Source organism: Lissotriton helveticus, chromosome 1_1, assembly GCF_964261635.1.
Source record: "Lissotriton helveticus chromosome 1_1, aLisHel1.1, whole genome shotgun sequence".
In the NCBI taxonomy this organism is placed as follows: Eukaryota; Metazoa; Chordata; class Amphibia; order Caudata; family Salamandridae; genus Lissotriton; species Lissotriton helveticus.
The window spans coordinates 1,842,643,757-1,842,662,864 of record NC_136057.1 but is presented as its reverse complement, the minus strand read 5'-3'; the positions used below and the strand labels follow the sequence as shown (position 1 = coordinate 1,842,662,864).

General features: G+C 44.8%; 1 protein-coding gene across 4 annotated transcripts in view; it reads right to left on the bottom strand.

Moving 5' to 3' along the window:
- HCCS (holocytochrome c synthase) overlaps nt 1-19,108 on the bottom strand; it is a 135,872-nt gene that overhangs the window by 68,034 nt on the left and 48,730 nt on the right. For all 4 annotated transcript variants that reach the window (XM_078641320.1, XM_078641314.1, XM_078641305.1 and 1 more), the window contains one exon: nt 14,552-14,638. In XM_078641320.1, coding sequence (XP_078497446.1) covers nt 14,552-14,638 — 87 coding nt within the window. The remainder of the gene's footprint in view (nt 1-14,551; nt 14,639-19,108) is intronic.

The following is a 19,108-nucleotide window of genomic DNA, read 5'->3' as shown; positions in this document are numbered from 1 at the left end:
AACATCTATCTACAGACCTGGAAACCGCAGGAGCAGTCAATGGTCTCTTCCAGACCTCCATTATTGGTTCAGTTAAAGCCTCAGTGAATGGAAGCGTAGGCTCTATTATGGATGAGGGTGAATGTAAAACCTCTGTAAGAATGTTAGGTTTGTACTCAACAGTAGGCAAGGTCAGATTAAGTAGATCCGCAGCCTTTCTAATCACAATATGGTAAGGGGTCACGTCTTTTGATGGTGCATCAGAAACTGATGGCAAACCCCACTCAGGAGAAAGTTCCAGGCCACTGGCACTATGTAGGTCGTCAAAACAGTCCCCTTGATCTAGAAGTTCACCTTCTTCTACATCTGAATCTTCACATCTCTTTTCCTCTAAGAGGTGTTGAGCTCTGCGCCTCGACCATTCCATACGAATCATAGTCGACGGATCCGGTAACGACTCCGACGGAGTCGGATCCGGCGTCGAGAGAGGAGCCGGGGCAGCCGGAGGATGAGATTCATGAACCAGCGTGGTACCTCGATCAGATTCACGAGGTCGATCCGGAGCCGGCGAAGCCGCATGCGGAGTCGACGACCTCAGCGGAGCCGTACCGAGCCAAGGTGTATAAGGCGTCGGCATAAACGGCATAAAGGGAGCCGGGGCGTAAGCTTGAGGAATGCCCAAGTTGTAAGCTAATGGACCCATGGGACCAGCCGGTGCACCAGTGGGGTACATTGCTCTAGTATAGACTCCAAACATCGCATTAAGAAAATGTGAGGGGGCCTGTCCCGGACCAGGAAAGGGAGGGTACGAACCAACTGGCTGTTCCGAAGGAGGTTGCTCCGGCATCGGTTCATCCTGGCCTTCTTGATTTACAGCGACTTCTACCGGAGTCGGAGTCCGAGGAACTTCCTCATCTCCTTCATGATCCGAAGAATGGTGTGATTCCGGATCAGGTTCTTGTTCCGGAGTCGGGGAACCTCGAAGAGACTGTAAAGGAGAAGGAGATACGAAGTCTTTATGATGTCTTCGAGACTTCCTCTTCGAATCTGAAGAATCTTTACCAGAGTGATGTCTTGAGCTATGTTTTCTCCTCTTGTGCTTCTTCTTCGATGAGCCAGAAGCATGACCCAAAGCCGATTTGGATCCGGATCTCGATCTTTCTTCATACCTCGACCTCGCTCTGGACCTAGATCTCGAAGCCGACCTCGACTTCGATCGCGACTTCGGTCTCAACTTCGAGCGTCTGGATGTCGATCTCGATGACCTACCAGTTTCTCTTCCTCTTAACTTTGCCAGAAGAAGTTTAGCCTCTCGTTCTCGTAAGGCCTTAGGGTTCATTTTGAAGCAGGAACGACAGTTTTTTACATCGTGGTCCGATCCAAGACACCACAAACAATCGTTATGTGGATCGGTGATCGACATCATGCGAGCGCATGACCCACACTGTTTGAATCCTGTCTTACTCGACGACATCCTCGACGAAGAAGAAACACTCAACAGAGAAACAGTAACACAAAATAGTAAGAAGTTACTATGTGTCGCAGAAGATCCCAGAAACCGTTAGCGTCGACGACGCGGAAAAAAGGGAACTGACGTCATCACGCCGACGTGGGTCTAAAAAGGAGTCGGTGACGTCAGACGGAGTCGCGCGCGATGCCGTGCTCCGATGACGTCGTCCACGCCGGCGTGCTACGAACAAAAATTCCGAACGTTGCTGACGCAAGGGGGATATTCACAAGGTGAGGAATCCACAAGGCAGATTATCTATCAGAATGGCCACGTCCGGCCCTCCTGTGCTATCTCAGGCTGAGAAGTTGCAGCAAGACAGGCCGGAGGAGAAGGGAGGAGCTCGGGCCATCAGTATCTCATGCAGCCAGGCGTGACACCTCACTTGCCCGGCTACGCACACTGTCTCTACCAAGACCCGAGCCTCTCCGTAAGCGTCTAATCTTCAACCCAGCGAAGTGCGATGCTTGGCACTCTGCAGCAGGGGCTCCAGCAGCGATTGCTACCTGATGTTGCCTAGCCACCCCCCGCAGTAGTCCGGCACTTTCCCCAGTCCCAATCTAGAACACAATTCTGTAGGAAGTTCCTTGGATGTAATCACGGACAAACCAGCATCTGTACCTAGGAGCTTGAGAAGATGAAGAAGTCCTGACATATGCCCTATGAATTACGAATAGAATCAAGTTGCTTTTGCCCACTGGGGCAGAATTGTAGAAGCTGTCCTGAAGAGTTTAAGCCCACTAGGGCGAAATCGTAAGAACAACACTCACTGTATGATGCTTCTTGTTATTTAACAAGATCAAGAGAAAAATGAATTTTCATTTTTTATATACTAATTTGCATATTTAAAAAGAATATAGGAGTGTTTAATTAATTTGGACACAGCAAACTAACGTGATAAAATAGTTTTGTATAGCAATGTGAATGAATTCGAACCTATTACAAAATGGCGGTTCTGGTTAGTCTAAATTACGAGGCAGCAATGTAGTCCTTTGTTTATATTTATAATTTGTGCAATATATCATGTGCCATTGTTGAACAACTTGACCCGTGACCAAGGAACTGTGTGTTCCGAAATGCGTCGGGCAGCGTTTGCCATAGCTTTGTGATGGAATAAAGCTTGCTTTGAATGAAAATTGGGGCTCGGCGCTTTCTATGGGAAAAAGGATTGCATTGCTGGATATATCACTGCACTCGTCCAACTCGAACCAGCACTCCCCAATGTCCCGGGGCACCACCGATCCCGAACAAACGAAAGCTGACCCAGCGTGTGCCGAACAGCCTTCTGGAACTTGATGTTCTTGAAGGGCCAGTGTGAGCGAAGTTGCACGCACAGCAGAAATGAAGTGGCAACTTTCACGCAACCCACTGGGGGAACACTGCATGTAATTTGGATACAAGGAAGGGAACATCAAGTTCCAGAAGGCCGTTCGGCAGACGCCCAGAAGGGCGGGACTTGAGATGCTTATCATGGCTCCCTCTTCTTGCCGTTGTTTTGCCTGCATTTTCGCCCGTGACCAAGAGCACAGGAGTGCTCGAAACGCGTTGGGCATTTGAACTTTGGATTGTGAAGTGCCCTCTTACTTGACTGAGTTTCCTCAGATTAAAGGCATTTCAACCCTCTGTGAAGTGGCGTCTTCTCATTAGGCCAAATGGATTGGATAAATATATATAGATATATAGATATATAGATATATAGATATATATATATATATATATATATATATATATATATATATATATATATATAATATATATATAAAATACATGTTCATGTTGATTGATGTCGTTTGAGGATTTTAACCTGATAGTAATAAGGTATTTTTTATTTTTATATTTTTTGCACTACAGGTGGAAAGGAAGCAGCCTACTCAATCACTGAGACGCTGACAGAGGTCCCTACCCTTTTACTCAATACCATGTCGTTGTCGTTAAGGGCACTGGGCAGATACAAACTTTTTGGATTCACTTTTACAATCTTGGGGTATAACACATTACTTGGGGTTAAAATGTCACACAAAGGTTCGAAATATGTATATGAATGTGGAAATCCAGGCTGACTAGAGTGGACCGCAAATACAAGGTATGATAAGAATAGAAGAACACACTATGCTGTACACTGTTGTGACATTTATGTGGTATAACGGTACATGGGGCCACTAGCAAAGCAAACAAATAATGTGGCAGAGCACGAATTCAATGACACCATGTCTCTCAATGGATGTGTTTAGATGTATGTGCTAGAGACATCGTCCCGGACTAAATGCAATTTCCATTGACAAAATGCAATGGAGTGTAGGAAGGAGATGTATGTTGTTCCATTTACGGCATTATACCAATCGGAGCGCAGCATTATGAGGTTAAGCCATTGGTTTACTCCTTTTATCCTTGAATTGTCATGTAATTTGGTTTACTGTATGGATTATTATACGATGCTGGAAACTGACATTTATTGCATGCAGGACCACTAACAGGATAACCATGAAAGTGGGAGAGCACCAAGTTAACAACACTGTCTTATATTGTAGGGGCCTTGATAATACAATGTATTAGACTTTGTTTCCTACCCAAAACTAGCTTTTATTGTCAGAAGCATTGTAACACCCTGTCTGAGTCAAACAAACTCTCCACCCATAGTATCATACAAACCAGCATGGTAATCAGTAAGGTCAATGGCAGCGAGTGTGCACTAGGCAGATATTTAAACTTTTATTTACTCTTGATATTTATATGATTTTCTTTTTGATATTTGTTATCTCGAAAATCTGTATTTTGACATGTTGTTAGTCTCACGGGGTCAGTAATCGACATGTGAGCCCCACACTCCCTGCATGGCTTAAAACCAGACTTTATCTGGGCAGCTTTGATCACATCTGCAATAACACGCAGAGTACAACAAAGAAACTCCCAAAAATTGAGAGCCCTGGAAATAAAACATTAAGTGTCGACGGCGTGGAAAAAAGTGAAGGGACGTTAGCACGCCGATGAGGTCTTTTTATGGCTCCGATAAAGTCACGCTGAGTTGCGTGTGGAGCTGTTCCAGTGTGATGTCCTTTTCGATGTGGGAGAGCTATGGAGAAAAGTTTCCGTGGAATGCAGCGCATGGGGTAATTCGAAAGGTGAGGAATCAACAGGCAGATGTATCCATCAGAAAAACATTCTCCTACAACTAATATCCGACCACTCATGCATTTCACTGGCAATCACAAGAATTAATACTAAACCCAAAAATAACACATGGCGCTTTAATGATGACTCGATAAAAGGCGACGTATCCGATTCGAATGTAGAATTGACCATCCTTAATTACATCAAAGAAAATAAATTGCCTGATATTACCCACCTTTTAGAACGCATTAGATGCAACAATCAGAAATACATTAATAGATATTCAGTCAAAACTAGACAAAAAATACAACCATAAGATAAGTGCCTTAGAATCTAAGTTTAAGAAACTAGAAGCTCTCTACATCTCGAATCTCGACCCCTCCACCCTCACACTGTTAATGAATAAAAAATACAAATACAATAAACTTTTAAGTGAGAAGGCAGAGGACTGGATCAACAAATTTAAAGCCTGAAACTCTGTGAGGCGAATAGGGCAGGGAAAATCCTTGCATCCCATCTAAAGCATATACAAAACCAAAAGCAAATTAACTCCAACAAAGATAAATGGAACATACAAACGGACCCGCTAAAGATTCTATACGTGTTTGAAGAGTTTTATGAATCTTTAAACTGCCAGAAATTCTCCTCCCCACCCCCACCCTGAGTCCTGTAGAGCCTACCTAGATAAACTAAACCTACAACAGCAGCCCCAAGAAGACAGAGAGAAACTTAACTCTGTCCTTAGCGCAGAAGAAATACAGCTAGCAATTAAATCTCCAAAGACACAGAAAGCCCCAGGTCCAGATGGCTCTATTGCAAATATTTACAAAAAACATTAGCACCCTTATCAATCCCTACAATGGCAGACCTAATTTATCACTTCGCAGAAACTAGGTCAGCCTCTGGAACGACAAGTGGAGCCACCATAGTAGTCATCAGCAAGGATGGCAAAGAGTTAACAAAAAACTATAGGCTTATCTCCCTAATTATTTAGATGTTCATTGCTTATCCAAAACGTTTAGAACCGCTTCTACCTAACCTGATTAGTGGAGCTCAGGAAGGCATATGAAAGGTTGAATGTCTAATGAGAATATCCGATTACTATGCCATACGCTTGCAAGAGCCAAAACTAGGCCTCTGAAATGGTGGCCATCACTCTAGATGCTGAAAGGCATTCAATAAAGTCTTGTGGATTTTTCTTAAAGAAACCCTGTCAAAATTCAACCTTGGCAAAGGCTTCATTAAAATGGGCATGGCCCTCCACAGTAATCCAGTGTTAGGGTGAGCACGAGAGGTCTTGTCTCCATCGTTTAAATTAGCAAAGGACACTAGGCAGGGATGTCCTCTTTCCACGGTCTTGTTCATCCTTACCTTAGAACCGCTCCTCTACAAATTCCAGAATAACAATTTAATTGCCGGTATTAACTAAGATGATGTCATAATTAAATAAAAATGATTATGACAGATAAGGCCCGATCCACCCATTAAAGCAATTGTTAGTACTATTGATAATTATGCCTTGGTTGCAGGCTACAGCCTCAAAAGAGATACATCTGAAGTCAAAGGCCTGAATAACATCTGCCCTAAAGACTTCTTAGGAGAGTCCGGTCCGGCTACCTAATGAACAAGTTACTTACCTTCGGTAACGCTTTTTCTGGTAGATACAATATCTGCCTGTGGATTCCTCACCTTGTGAATATCCCCCTGCGTCAGCAACATTCGGAAATTCTTTTCGTAGCTTCGCGCCGACGTGGACTCGGACGTCATAGAGGCACGGCATCGCTCGCGACTCCGCCGACGTCACCGACGCCTATAATAGGCCCACGCCGGCGTGATGACATCAGTTCCGCCCTTTTTTCCGTGCCTTCGAGGCACACGGACGGACCAATGACAGTAGACATATACACAGTATACGCAGTACAAATATCAAGGTAACATGATTACGTGAGGCAAATGCAATAAAACATTTGACAATAAAATAAATACATAATAGAAACACTGGCATAGAAGAGTGGACAACGGGGAGGCGGGTGGGTCAGTGAGGAATCCACAGGCAGATATTGTATCTACCAGAAAAAGCGTTACTGAAGGGAAGTAACTTGTTCTTCTGATAGATACATCTGCCGTGTGGATTCCTCACCTTGTGAATAGAGTCCCACAGCAGTCCCCACTCCCGGAGGAGGGTGTCCACTCTTCTAGACCAGGAATTCCTGGAGAACAGAGCGTGCAAAGTGACCGTCCCTCCTCACCTCGGAATCCAAGCAGTAATGCTTCGCGAAAGTGTGGAGGGAAGACCAAGTTGCCGCCCTACAAATATCCTCTACAGGAACACCCCTAGCCAATGCAGAGGTTGATGACTTAGCTCTTGTAGAATGAGCCCTTATATACCCTCTGGTGGTTCCTTACCGGCCAAAGAGTAGCAGGTCTTTATACAGAGGACGATCCATCTCGATAAAGTTCTCTTATGGACCGCTCTTCCTCTCTTGCAGCCAGCAAAGCCAATGAAGAGCTGGTCATCCAACCGACAGTCTTTAGATCTGTCCAGATAAAAAGACACCGCCCTCTTGGGGTCCAGACGGTGTAATCTCTCCTCTTCCTTGGAAGGGTGTGGGGGAGGATAAAAGGTAGGGAGGGTAACAGATTGACCAAGGTGGAAAGGAGTCACCACCTTAGGCAGAAAAACAGCCCTGGTCCTAAGAACCATTCGATCAGCATGAATGGACAAGATAGGGGGCTTGGAACTAAGAGCTTGAAGCTCACTTACCCTCCTTGCCGAGTTTATTGCAACGAGGAAAACTGTCTTAAGAGTCAAAAGCCTCATAGGACATTTGTGAAGAGGCTCAAAAGGAGCACCCATCAGAAAGGTCAAAACAAGATTTAAGTCCCACTGAGGCACAATAAAAGGAGTAGGAGGGAACTTATTCGTGAGGCCCTTCAAAAACCTTAAAACCACAGGAGATTTAAAAAGAGATGGCTGGTCAGGCAAACAGAGAAATGCCGACAGCGCTGAAAGATAGCCCTTCACTGTGGCAACAGCAAGCCCCTGTTGCGCCAGAGAAAGGGCAAACTGGAGAACATCAGACAAATGGGCTCTCAAAGGGTCTATAGATTTCTCCCCACACCAAACGACAAATTTTGACCACCTATAAGAATAGATGGACTTAGTGGAGTCACGCCTGGCTGACAAGATGACATCCACCACGTCAGGCGGGAGAGAAAAAGAACTCAGGTTGCCCCGTTCAATCTCCAGGCATGAAGGTGTAAGGTCTGGAGGTGGGGGTGTAGAACCTGCCCCTCCATCTGGGAGAGGAGATCTGCCCTGTGAGGGAGACGGAGCAGCGGGTGAGAGGAGAGGTGGAGAAGGTCTGTATATCACACCCTTCTTGGCCAATCCGGGGCGACCAATAGGACTTGGGCCCGGTCTTGGCGCATTTTCCTCAGAACCCGAGGAATCAAAGGTATGGGAGGAAACGCGTAAAGGAGTTGCGAGCTCCAACTCAACTGAAACGCGTCCCCCAAGGCTCCTTGCATCGGATACTGGAGACTGCAGAATAACAGGCAGTGAGCATTCTCTTGAGTGGCAAAAAGGTCCACCTGAGGAGTCCCCCACGTCCGAAAGACGTGACGAACTACCTCCGGATGAAGCCTCCACTCGTGGTCGGCAGAGAACTGCCGACTGAGACTGTCTGAGACATTCTGAACTCCGGCCAGATGATTTGCCATCAGACAAATCTGATGGTCCTGAACCCAGGACCAGAGACGTAGAGCCTCTCTGCAGAGACACTGCGACCCCACTCCTCCCTGCTTGTTGATGTACCACATCGCGGTCGTGTTGTCCGTCAGGACTTGCACTGACACACCGCGAAGGGAAGGGAGGAAGGCCTTGAGTGCCAAACGTATCGCCCGCAATTCCAGAAGGTTGCTGTGAAGCAACCTTTCCTCTGGAGACCAAAGACCCTTGACCTCCAGATCCCCCAGATGAGCACCCCACCCGAGAGTGGATGCATCCGTTATCACTGTGGCCACAGATGGAGGAAGTTGAAAAGGCTTTCCTTGCGACAGATTGCCTTCCACGCTCCACCAAGACAGATCCGCTGCAGTTTCTCTGGAGATGCTCACTGACTCCCTGAGATCTCCGTTGTGCTGATACCACTGCCTGCGGAGGCACCACTGGAGTGCCCTCATGTGCCAGCGTGCATGGTTGACCAACAAAATGCAAGAAGCCATCAGACCGAGCAGGAGAAGAACCTTCAGGACTGGAACGACCGCTCCATTGTAGAACAAAGGAATAATTTCCTGAATGTCGCGAATCCTTTGAGGTGGAGGGAATGCACGACAAACAGTAGTGTCCAGCACTGCACCTATGAACAGGTTGCGCTGGGAGGACATCCGGTGAGACTTGGGTACATTTATCGAAAAACCCAACTTGTGCAACAACTGAGTTGTCTCTTGCAGATGATGGAGCACCTTCTCCGGCGACACCGCTTTGATCAGCCAGTCGTCCAGATACGGGAATACAGGTATCCCCGACCTCCTGAGATGTGCTGCCACCACTGCCATCACCTTGGTGAAGACTCGAGGCGCAGTAGTAAGAGTAGTAACTGGTAGTGTTGCGACCCAACCGTAAAACGGAGATACTTTCTGAGTGACTTCAAGATGGGAATATGAAAATACGCATCCAGCAAGTCGATCAACACCATCCAGTCTTCTTCTAGCAGCGCTTTGAGAACCTGTGCAAGAGTGAGCATCTTGAACTTTTCCTGTTTCAGGTAAAGGTTCAAGATCCTGAGATCCAGAATTGGCCGAAGCCTGCCATCCTTTTTGGGGATCAGGAAATACCGGGAGTAGCACCCCTGACCCTTTTCCTGCTCTGGAACCACCTCTATCGCACCTTTTCGAAACAGTGCCAGGACTTCTTCCTGCAGGAGAAGCAGGTGGTCCTCCGAACAATAACCCTGGCAAGGAGGATAGTTCGGGGGAAATTCCCGAAAGGGACGAGCATACCCATTCCCCACGAGATTGAGAACCCAAAGATCCGATGTAATCAATTCCCAATCTCGGAGGAAATGGGTAAGCCGACCCCCCACTGGACCCACATGATCCGGAATGGCGGATCTAGGGCTGCTTTGCTGCGGTGGCTGGGGGCTGGGATGGGGAAGAGGAGGAAGAGGAGGAAGCGTGACGGCCCGAGCTCGGGCCCTTTGCTTGCCTCTATAAGATCTGTATAATGTGTTTTGCTGCTGCTGTGGCTGCTGCTGGGTTGACTTATAGGTTCGAAAAGAAGATCTGCTAAATCCTCTTGAACGTCTTCCAAAAGTGCCCCTGGTCTGAAGGCCCAACGACTTTGCTGTCGCTCTGCTGTCTTTAAAGCGTTCCAAAGCAGCGTCTACTTTTTTTCCAAACAATCCAGACCCGTCAAATGGAAGATCCATTAATGCCGCCTGAACATCTGTGGAAAACTCACTTGACTTCAGCCACGCAGCTCTTCTTGTCGCTACGGAAGAACCCATGACCCTCGCCACAGAGTCCGCCGTGTCCAATCCACTTTGAATAACCTGCCTTGCTGCAGCTTGAGTATCAGAGATTACCTCTTGGAAGTCTTTTCTATCCTCCTCAGGTATCTTGGGACCCAACTGTTTCACAGTGTCCATAAGAGCGCGGATATAACGCCCCATCAAGCAGGTTGCGTTTGTGGACTTCAAAGCCATACTGGCAGAGGAGAAAACCTTTTTAGCAGCCTGATCCTGCTTTCTCGACTCCTTTTCTGCTGGGACCTGCGGAAATGCACCCGTAGATCTTTTGGAACAGGCAGCCTGCACCACCAAACTCTCCGGCAGAGGATGAGAGGTTAAAAATTCCGGGTCTTCAGGAGCTGCCCTATACCTCCTAGCTACAGCCCTAGATACAGCAGGAGCTGATACAGGATTTTTCCAAATCTCTAAAATTGGATCCTTTAAGGCATCATTAAAAGGTAGCAACGGTTCAGTCACTGATGAAGGCGAGTGAAGGACCTCTGTGAGAAGATTAGATTTAAATTCTGCAGTTGGTAGAGCAATGTTCAATAAACTTGCAGCCTTCTTTATCACCACATGATAAGGTGTCACATCCTTTGAGGGCTCATCAGAAACCGAAACAAGGTCCCATTCAGGTGACAGTTCTAGGCCACTAGCTACAGACAGGTCCTCAAAAGGGTCCTCCGATTCCTGTAGTTCGCCCTCCTCCAGATTTTCCTCTCGATATCTTTCTTCCTCCATCAATCTCTGGGCTTCACGCCTTGATCTTTGCTTCACATTCGAAGCCGTCGGATTCGCAATCGACTCCGACGGAGCCGGCATCGAACTCGACGTCGGACGAGGGAGAGATCCACGACGTCGCTCAGGGTTCGGCATCAAAGTTGATGGAACTGGCGTCGAAGGAGTCGGAGTCATCGATCTCGGCGTCGATGGCTTTGGAGTCGAAGGCCTCGCCGGAGTCGGATAATGCCAATGCGGCGTCGGAGCCGGCATAAAGGGCGCAGGTGCATAGGATTGAGGAACACCCAGACCATATGCCATCGGACCCATGGGACCAGCAGGAGCCCCAGAGGGATACATAGCCCTTGAATAAATTCCGAACATCGCATTCAGGAAATGCGTAGGATCCTGACCTGGAGCCGGGAAGGCTGGGTACGAACCCCCAAGTTGCTCTTGAGGGCATGGAGTCGAAACGACGTCGATCTCCTCTTCAGGCTGGTGCATCGGAGTCGTACGACCTTCGGGTAGCTGAGCCCCTCCCTCTCTAACCTCCTCCTCCTCACCTTCATCCTCCCGACCTAAAGGATGGGATGGGTCCGAAGATGGAATTGCTTTCTGCTTCGGCGAACTCGGCGAATTTGCATGCGACGCCTCAACTTCGGCATCCTGTTCTTCCGAAGCCGAAGATACTACCACCTTCTCGACCAGCTTCACCTGCGACTTCGGCTTGGAACCAGACTCCTTCCTCGATCGATGTCGGGATTCATGGGTTCTCTTTTTATGCTTCTTTTTTGAAGATCTTGAAGCATGGGCCAAGGACGAATCCGATCGCGACCTCGATCGAGACCTTGACTTCGAGTGTTGAGTCCGCAACCTTGATTTCTTCTTCTCCTTTCCTTCTTTAAACTTGGCAACAAGAAGTTTTGCCTCTCTTTCCCGGAGGGCCTTTGGTGTCATCTTCCTGCAGGATTGGCAGTCCTCGACGTCGTGGTCGGAGCTCAGACACCACAAACCGCATTCATGTGGATCTGTAATGGACATTATCTTGTTACATTCTCCGCAGGCTTTAAACCCGGTCTTTTTCGAGGTCATGTCGAAAGAGAGAAGACAAAGAGACTAGTAAAATAGTAAGTAACAAATTTGCAGCAAAGGCTACAGACGATCCCAGAAAACCGTTAGCGTCGACGACGCGGAAAAAAGGCAACTGATGACATCACGCCGGCATGGGCCTATTATAGGCGTCGGTGACGTCAGCGGAGTCGCGAGCGATGCCGTGCCTCTATGACGTCGGAGTCCATGTTGGCTCGAAGCTACAAAAAGAATTTTCGAATGTTGCTGACGCAGGGGGATATTCACAAGGTGAGGAATCCACACGGCAGATGTATCTATCAGAAATATATTTAGCAAGTGAATTCGGATCAGATCAATAGATACACTACAACATAATGAAAATAAGACCCTACAGAAAGAACAAAATCTTCTGGATAGCTGGAACCCCAAATTTGTCACCTCTGAGGCTGCATTGAGACCATAAAAATGATGATCACACCTACAATAAATTACCTTGTATACATGCTCCCACTTTCCCTCTCAGATAACTCCTAATGCAGAGTAGACAAACTTTTATGCAATTTTATTTGGCAGAACAAACAACGCAGAGTATCAATCAAACTCCATCTCCCTACTACCATTGGTGGAGTAAACAGGACTAATTTCAGAACCTACCAAACCACCTTATTGGCAAAACAGGGCTCCATGTGGTTCTCCCCACTGCTGAACTACACTCCACCCTGGCATACTAGTCGAAAGAGCGATCTTAGAGGGCTACCACCCCATCATGCTACTTTCCACTAAAATTAAACCTTCCTTCACATTTTTCAAAACACTAAAACTGGTCTTGCTAATTCTAGACAGATACCTGGATGTTCCAATAAAGTCCACCAACATGATATCTCTATGGAACAACACACTATTTAAGATTGAGGGCACCCACTATTGTAAATCCTGTTCCGCTAAAGGGTTCCATTTTTTGTCACAGTTAGGCCATAAAAACTTCTCACTGTCTTTCATGAGCTCCAAACCCAATTCTACTTAGAAAATGTGGCTGTTACGATTTAGTTCAACTTAAATACTTTTTATCTAATGCCAGACCACTTTCCCAAGAACCCTCCCTTCCTAAGCTGATTACCAATGCCAACCAGGAATCAAGCTACTACAAACCCTTACAAACATCCTCCACTAGTCTTAACCTAGGCATGCAAGAAAAATGGGATCAATATAACTCAATTTCCCAAGAGTATTGAAACTTAAACAGGAAATAGGTAGTTTATCATAAAATCATACCAGCACTTTCCAGACTAAGTTCTTGCGCCTACATCGAATGTTTTGGACCCCTCACAGTGCATTAAATTGGCACCAAATATGACCCAATTTTTTGGAACTGTAATAAAGAAACAGGTGACTTATCACACCTGATCTTTTACTGTAGCGCTACCAATATATTTTGGACAAAGTATTCACATTTTCCTCACCACCGTTTGGCTTTCAGATTGAACAAGAGTCCATGGGGTTCCTTGACCCTCACCTAAGTTCCTCCAATAATGCACTACTACTAGACATTCTACTAACATCCGCCTGTTGGTCCATACCTTCCAATTGGAAAAACAGTGCGTCCACCTCCTTCAAGTCATGGCTGAACTGGATTACAAATCTGGGAGGTGCTGACAACATCACCTTACAACACACACCTTGAAAATCATAACCTAGACCTTTATGGAGAACACTTAACCCCTACTTCTCTAACATTAAACCCCCATGAGGTCTCATCCTCAATATACAACCCATTTCCTCTTCCGCTTGTCAGTCTAATATTCACAATCACCCTCTTAAGTACGGTACCTCTATCACAGTGAGCACATATCCTTCTTCGCTCCTACGATCCCGTAATACCCAAAGAACTATGAGCCACTGTCCTCATCTAGTGCCTCCAAATGTTTTCTCATGCAAATGTATACGGACCTCAAAGTACGCTATATACATTGTATAATTCACAAGTGGAGCTTTACTTCAGATTGATGTCATAACGTTGGTACTTTCAATTTATGTAATTCATCACAATTCTTTCTCACCGATTCTATTCTGCCACTTATGTAACTCCACATGTATTATTTGCTTTTTCTTTGTGTACTCTTGTTTTTACCTGACTGCTCATGCTAATTACACTTCAGTTCGTATTTTTTTTGCATTATCCTTTGTTTGGTTTATACCCGATTCATGGAAAAATCTAAATAAAATTCCATTGGGGGCAGGGGGAAGGAAAGATAGACTTTGAGAAACACAATAGTGTACAAAGATTATTTTGCAACAAAAGGAAAATAATGAAAAACATGGCTCGTGGATCAGTCTCTCCCACTGTAGTCCATTTATTTTTCACACAACAGTTTTGAACTATTCTCTGGCAGCACCAAGTTTCCAAAGCTCTACTTTTCTCACAATTTACTTCTTTACTGTATAAAATACATGTAAACTCATACATGTAGCTTTCCAATTACCTGTACATTACATTAAAGAAAGTAAAAGGAAAGGAGGTCATGAATCTGGAATGAAGTATGCAATTGTTGGTTAAATAAGCTTCTGCTGCTCCTTCAAGTTAAATTATTTATGTTCCTGAATGACATTTAACATTTCATCTAGATAAATTAAGAATTAATAACGCAAAGCTTACCCCAACCAAGAGCGAATTCTGGCCCGTGGTGAATATTCCTTTGCTTTACCTCCAAATCGCACCAATGTGGGCCCCAATGGGCATTCCCTAATAGAATATAAAAAAATTAACTAAATCTTCAGAATTGAAACACCCTTTTAGGCAGAAGTAAACCAAATGCACATGCTGGTATCCCAGACAGGTGGAGAATTCTGGTCAAAGGAATATCCATGGTGAGTTTGTTACAGATTAATGAAGGGAGTATCCATGGAAATAAGTGACAGTGACATGTGGAAGACAACAAAGAAAACGAGTTCTCCAGCGCTACCATGACGCTTGAAGGATCACCATCACCTGGCTGTTCCCAGCCAAATGATGGATAATATTCAAGGGTGTAAATGTAAAATAGTAACAACACCATCTAGACCGACACTGCAAACAGTACAGAATGTAAAAAAACAGAAACATTACTTGCAGTCGTTGCGATGCTTGTGAAGGATACATGGTTTAAAGTATGTTTTTTAACCTATAAAATTTCTTTTCTTTCCTTAAAAGGTGAACTTTCCGGACAAAATGTTGGTCTATTCAAAGTAGTAAAGGAAAAAATTACAATAAAGGGAGGTAGAAATAACACAATTATTAAGGACTAGTGTGACAATGAACGTAGGCTGGCAAAACAGTAGTTTGAAGTTCAACTTAGGAGCTATAATTTTGGCAGCACAAAGCATTGAGGTAAACAGAAAACCGACAGTCGGAAGAGTGACAAGACATCTGTTAAGGTCTGAGGAAACCTTAATTAACAGTGTGTGAAAAGGACTGCAGCTTTTTTGGGGCAAATGGTGACCCTGGTGACATAGGCTTCCCTAAAATACTAGTGTGTCCGTTGAGGGGTGATAAAGCCATTTTCTCTCTATATGTAAATGTAGAGTCTGGAGATTCTTCAGAACAAACTTGTGCAGCCTTCCCAAAACAAACTCAACAGCACAGTTCTCAGACAAAGCTTTTACTGAGACCTTGTGTTTGCAAAAATCTGATATGGTAAGGGCCCATATTTTCAAACTATGTACCATTTTCCAATACTATAACTGGTTTTAAGGGTTCTTGTGATGCAGAGGAGGTGTCTAGATTCATGGAGGAAAGCCCATTTTTATTTCCATTAATACAATTTTTTTTTTTAAAAGAGTGCGTTATGAATGAGTCACTCTTGTGGTCGGGTACTTGAACGGACTTTAGCGTGTTATTTTATTTTAACCTTAATGTAGATATATATATATATATATATATATATATATACACACACACACACACACACACACGCACACACACACACACACACACACACACACACACACACACACACACCTGCCTAGTGAGAACAATTATGTAGAATAGTACCTTTTGATATAAGCTCTTGACTTTGACATGGCCTCATGTCGATCTTATTCTTTAATCTTGTCTTGCTTCACGGCAGTGCTTGCTATTGGCTTTGATATAATCTTATGTCACCTTGCTTATTAATTTTGCTCTGCTTTAAGCTTCTTTATGTGCATGACAGCGTTTTGCAGAACTGACTCCATTTTCTCGACTGTCGCCATTTCTGTGCTTCATAAGGTGAGGAGGGCATGTTTTGCTCTTCACTTAAATTCACACCTCACTGACCAGAGCATACTGGATATTATCTATAGATTGTACAAACTCCGCCTCAAAGCCAAAATACAGAAGCTTGGCCAGCCAGTGTCTTGACCTTGACACGGGCTGGTACGAGCCAGCCCAGTTTTCCAATGAGACAGGGCAAGGCTTTCTAGAAGCTTTGTTTCACGTTAGAAATGGTATTAAAGCGAGGGGCCTCCGTGGGCTAGACGGAAGTTCACCACAGAATAGACCTATTGCTGTGGATGGGTGGGAACTTTGTGTCCTGACTGAACTCTTGCCTGGCTGCAGTACCGGACTCCCCATAGCTTGGTTGGCGAGATGTTGTGGAAAAATCAGTCGGCGAGGTGTTCCTAACAAAATCTTTGCTATTTCTTTCTAGTCTTGCTATTAGTTTTCCAATTATTTCATGTTCCTTTTATTCGTTGCTATATATAATTTTATTTTGACCATTTATTTACTCATTTGTTACTTGGGAGTCTGCCATGACTAATGCATTCGGCCTGCATTGCATTAATAAATGTATATGCGTTATATTCCATACGTTTGGATTGGTATTATTACCTCGCCTTGGGGAAGTGCTGTGTTTTGCCTTGGTCCAGGGGAGGATTGTGATTAGGATCTGTCCTTTTTGTGAAAAGCAGATACACAACAGAGAGCTGGTCTCAGTGGCTTAAAAAAGCAAGATCTCTAGTTCCTTTTGAAAAAGACGGAAGAGAAGGTAGACTGAAAAGATTATTCCAGACCTTGCTGCCACCGCGAAAAAGCTCCATCATGAAAAGTTACCATCTTGAGTATTTACAGCAACCACTATTTAGTAAATCACAAAGTACATCGTAGCACATAAAAACTATTTTTGGCTACCATAAAATCAGGAGAGGTTTAATAGATTGTCCAGTGGACAATGGCAAGAGACTTCAGTAAGAAATGTTCTCCAACAGACATAGAATTCAGATTTGGGGCAATACAATCCATTTTTCTACTAACAGTTATAATTTGCACTGCTGCATTCTAGACCATGTGCAGCCTTCTTATGAGACTATTGGGAGATCACGATAGACTGAATTTACCATAGTCCAGTTGTTATTGTATCAATGCATTGGCTAGAGCATGTGATGTTCAGAATCAAAGAAGGTAGAATAGTCTATTATTTTAATGTTTCATAAGCAGGCAATAGGCAACTTTTCAACTTGTGCCTTCTACGAGAGGCCAGAAATAAGAAGAAGGCAAAGGATGTAGACTGCTTTTAACCCTTTTGGTGCAGATGTCTGCTATTTAGGGAAACTGAAGACTACAAGGAATCCTCCGTTGCTTACACCGAAAAATAATAATTCAACCGGGGCTCGGGCGAAGCAGCATTGCTACCACGTCACCACCCCATGCCACTTCCGAGTCTTCTGGTCCAAGTCTTGACTTCAGTCGCAGTTTGCATTCCACTTCTTTAGTACATGGTTTGGTCTTCCCCAGAGACCACTGTGTATTTGCGCTTACTTACCTATTTTACATTTGAAATACTGTGTGTATTGTTTTGATATCTCCAGGTAGGAGATATACCAATGTGTTAGTGAGTGTGTAGAATAAATGTATCCATTTTATAACTACACTGTGTGGATCTTTTAAGTTTAACCTACACTATACGATTACTTCTGGTGAACAAATCTGCTTAACTGTCCTTCAGGACTAAGACTGAAGGCTGCTCTCCATAGCTACCACTTAGAGAGCTTTCTATGGTTGTCTAAGACAACTAAAATCACCATAAGGGTAGTCTGGATTAGTGCAAGGTGCTTCCGTTAAATATGTGTGCACCATATACTAAGCCAGCCTCCTACAGCACGATACAATGCGTATGTTGTTTATCATCAGCCCACCACTGGAAGACTTATGTTGTTCCTGGAATTTCAGTTGACAGTCACTGAAAGTCTTACTGCTACAGAAACAGCAGCCTCCTCTTCATATGTGCTGTAGGACATAACTAGGCTGCAGGATCAACACTTGCCGATCGCATTCCTGAAACAGCTAAAAAGACTCAACCATGTTGTGGCAGGAGAGTTGTGGTTACTGTCCCAAGTGCCCATCTCAGCCAGCCCTGTGTTTTCCTACTTGCTTTATGGTGTACCATATAAAAGAGAAGAACTGGGAAACTGACCCAGGTGGAGTTGCCGTAAGGTAAATATTTCAATGGATGTGCATGGATACCTACCTTCCACAGGCCACTACTTCACTAGGCAAGCAGCCACAACATTTATTTTCCTCGACTTGAGGGAATCATGGACTTGCTTATGGTCTGCTTAACCCCTTCCACGCTCATGACGAGCTGGGCTCGTCATGCAGTAGCCTGCTCACACGCTCATGACGAGCCCAGCTCGTCATGAGCGTGTGAGCAGGCTACACATGAGCGTGTGAGCAGGCAGCCCAGCTCGTCATGAATAATGGGTTTTTGAAAATCCCAGCGCATGGTTGTAAATCTGTGAGCATCGATGCGGTTAACACCTTTGTCCGCCGTTAGACTGCGATAGGTGTTCTGTTCGCTGATTAAAAAGTGCCTTATAGTCCCCCACACTGCACATAATGGTGGACGGAACATAAGTCACGTTGTCACGGAATACCCTGTGTGGCAAAAATGTCTTAACTACATTTTGAAGGGCTTTTTAATGAACTTATGCGTATAACTGATTGCCCACAAGAACCAGAGTAAGTGTAATAAATGGAACAAATGTCCTGTAGGACTTATTCACCTACATTTGTAGTCGCTTTGAAAGTGACCAAACTCAATTAGAAACTTGTATCATTATCAATAGTATTGTGTGGAGAAAGTGGTCATACTTATACATACAGGAGTACTCCTACAGAAAGCCAAAATTGCAAATGGGCCTCTTGGTTCCTTAAAAGGTCCCATAGAGGTAAATGGAGTACTCTGAAAAGCACAAC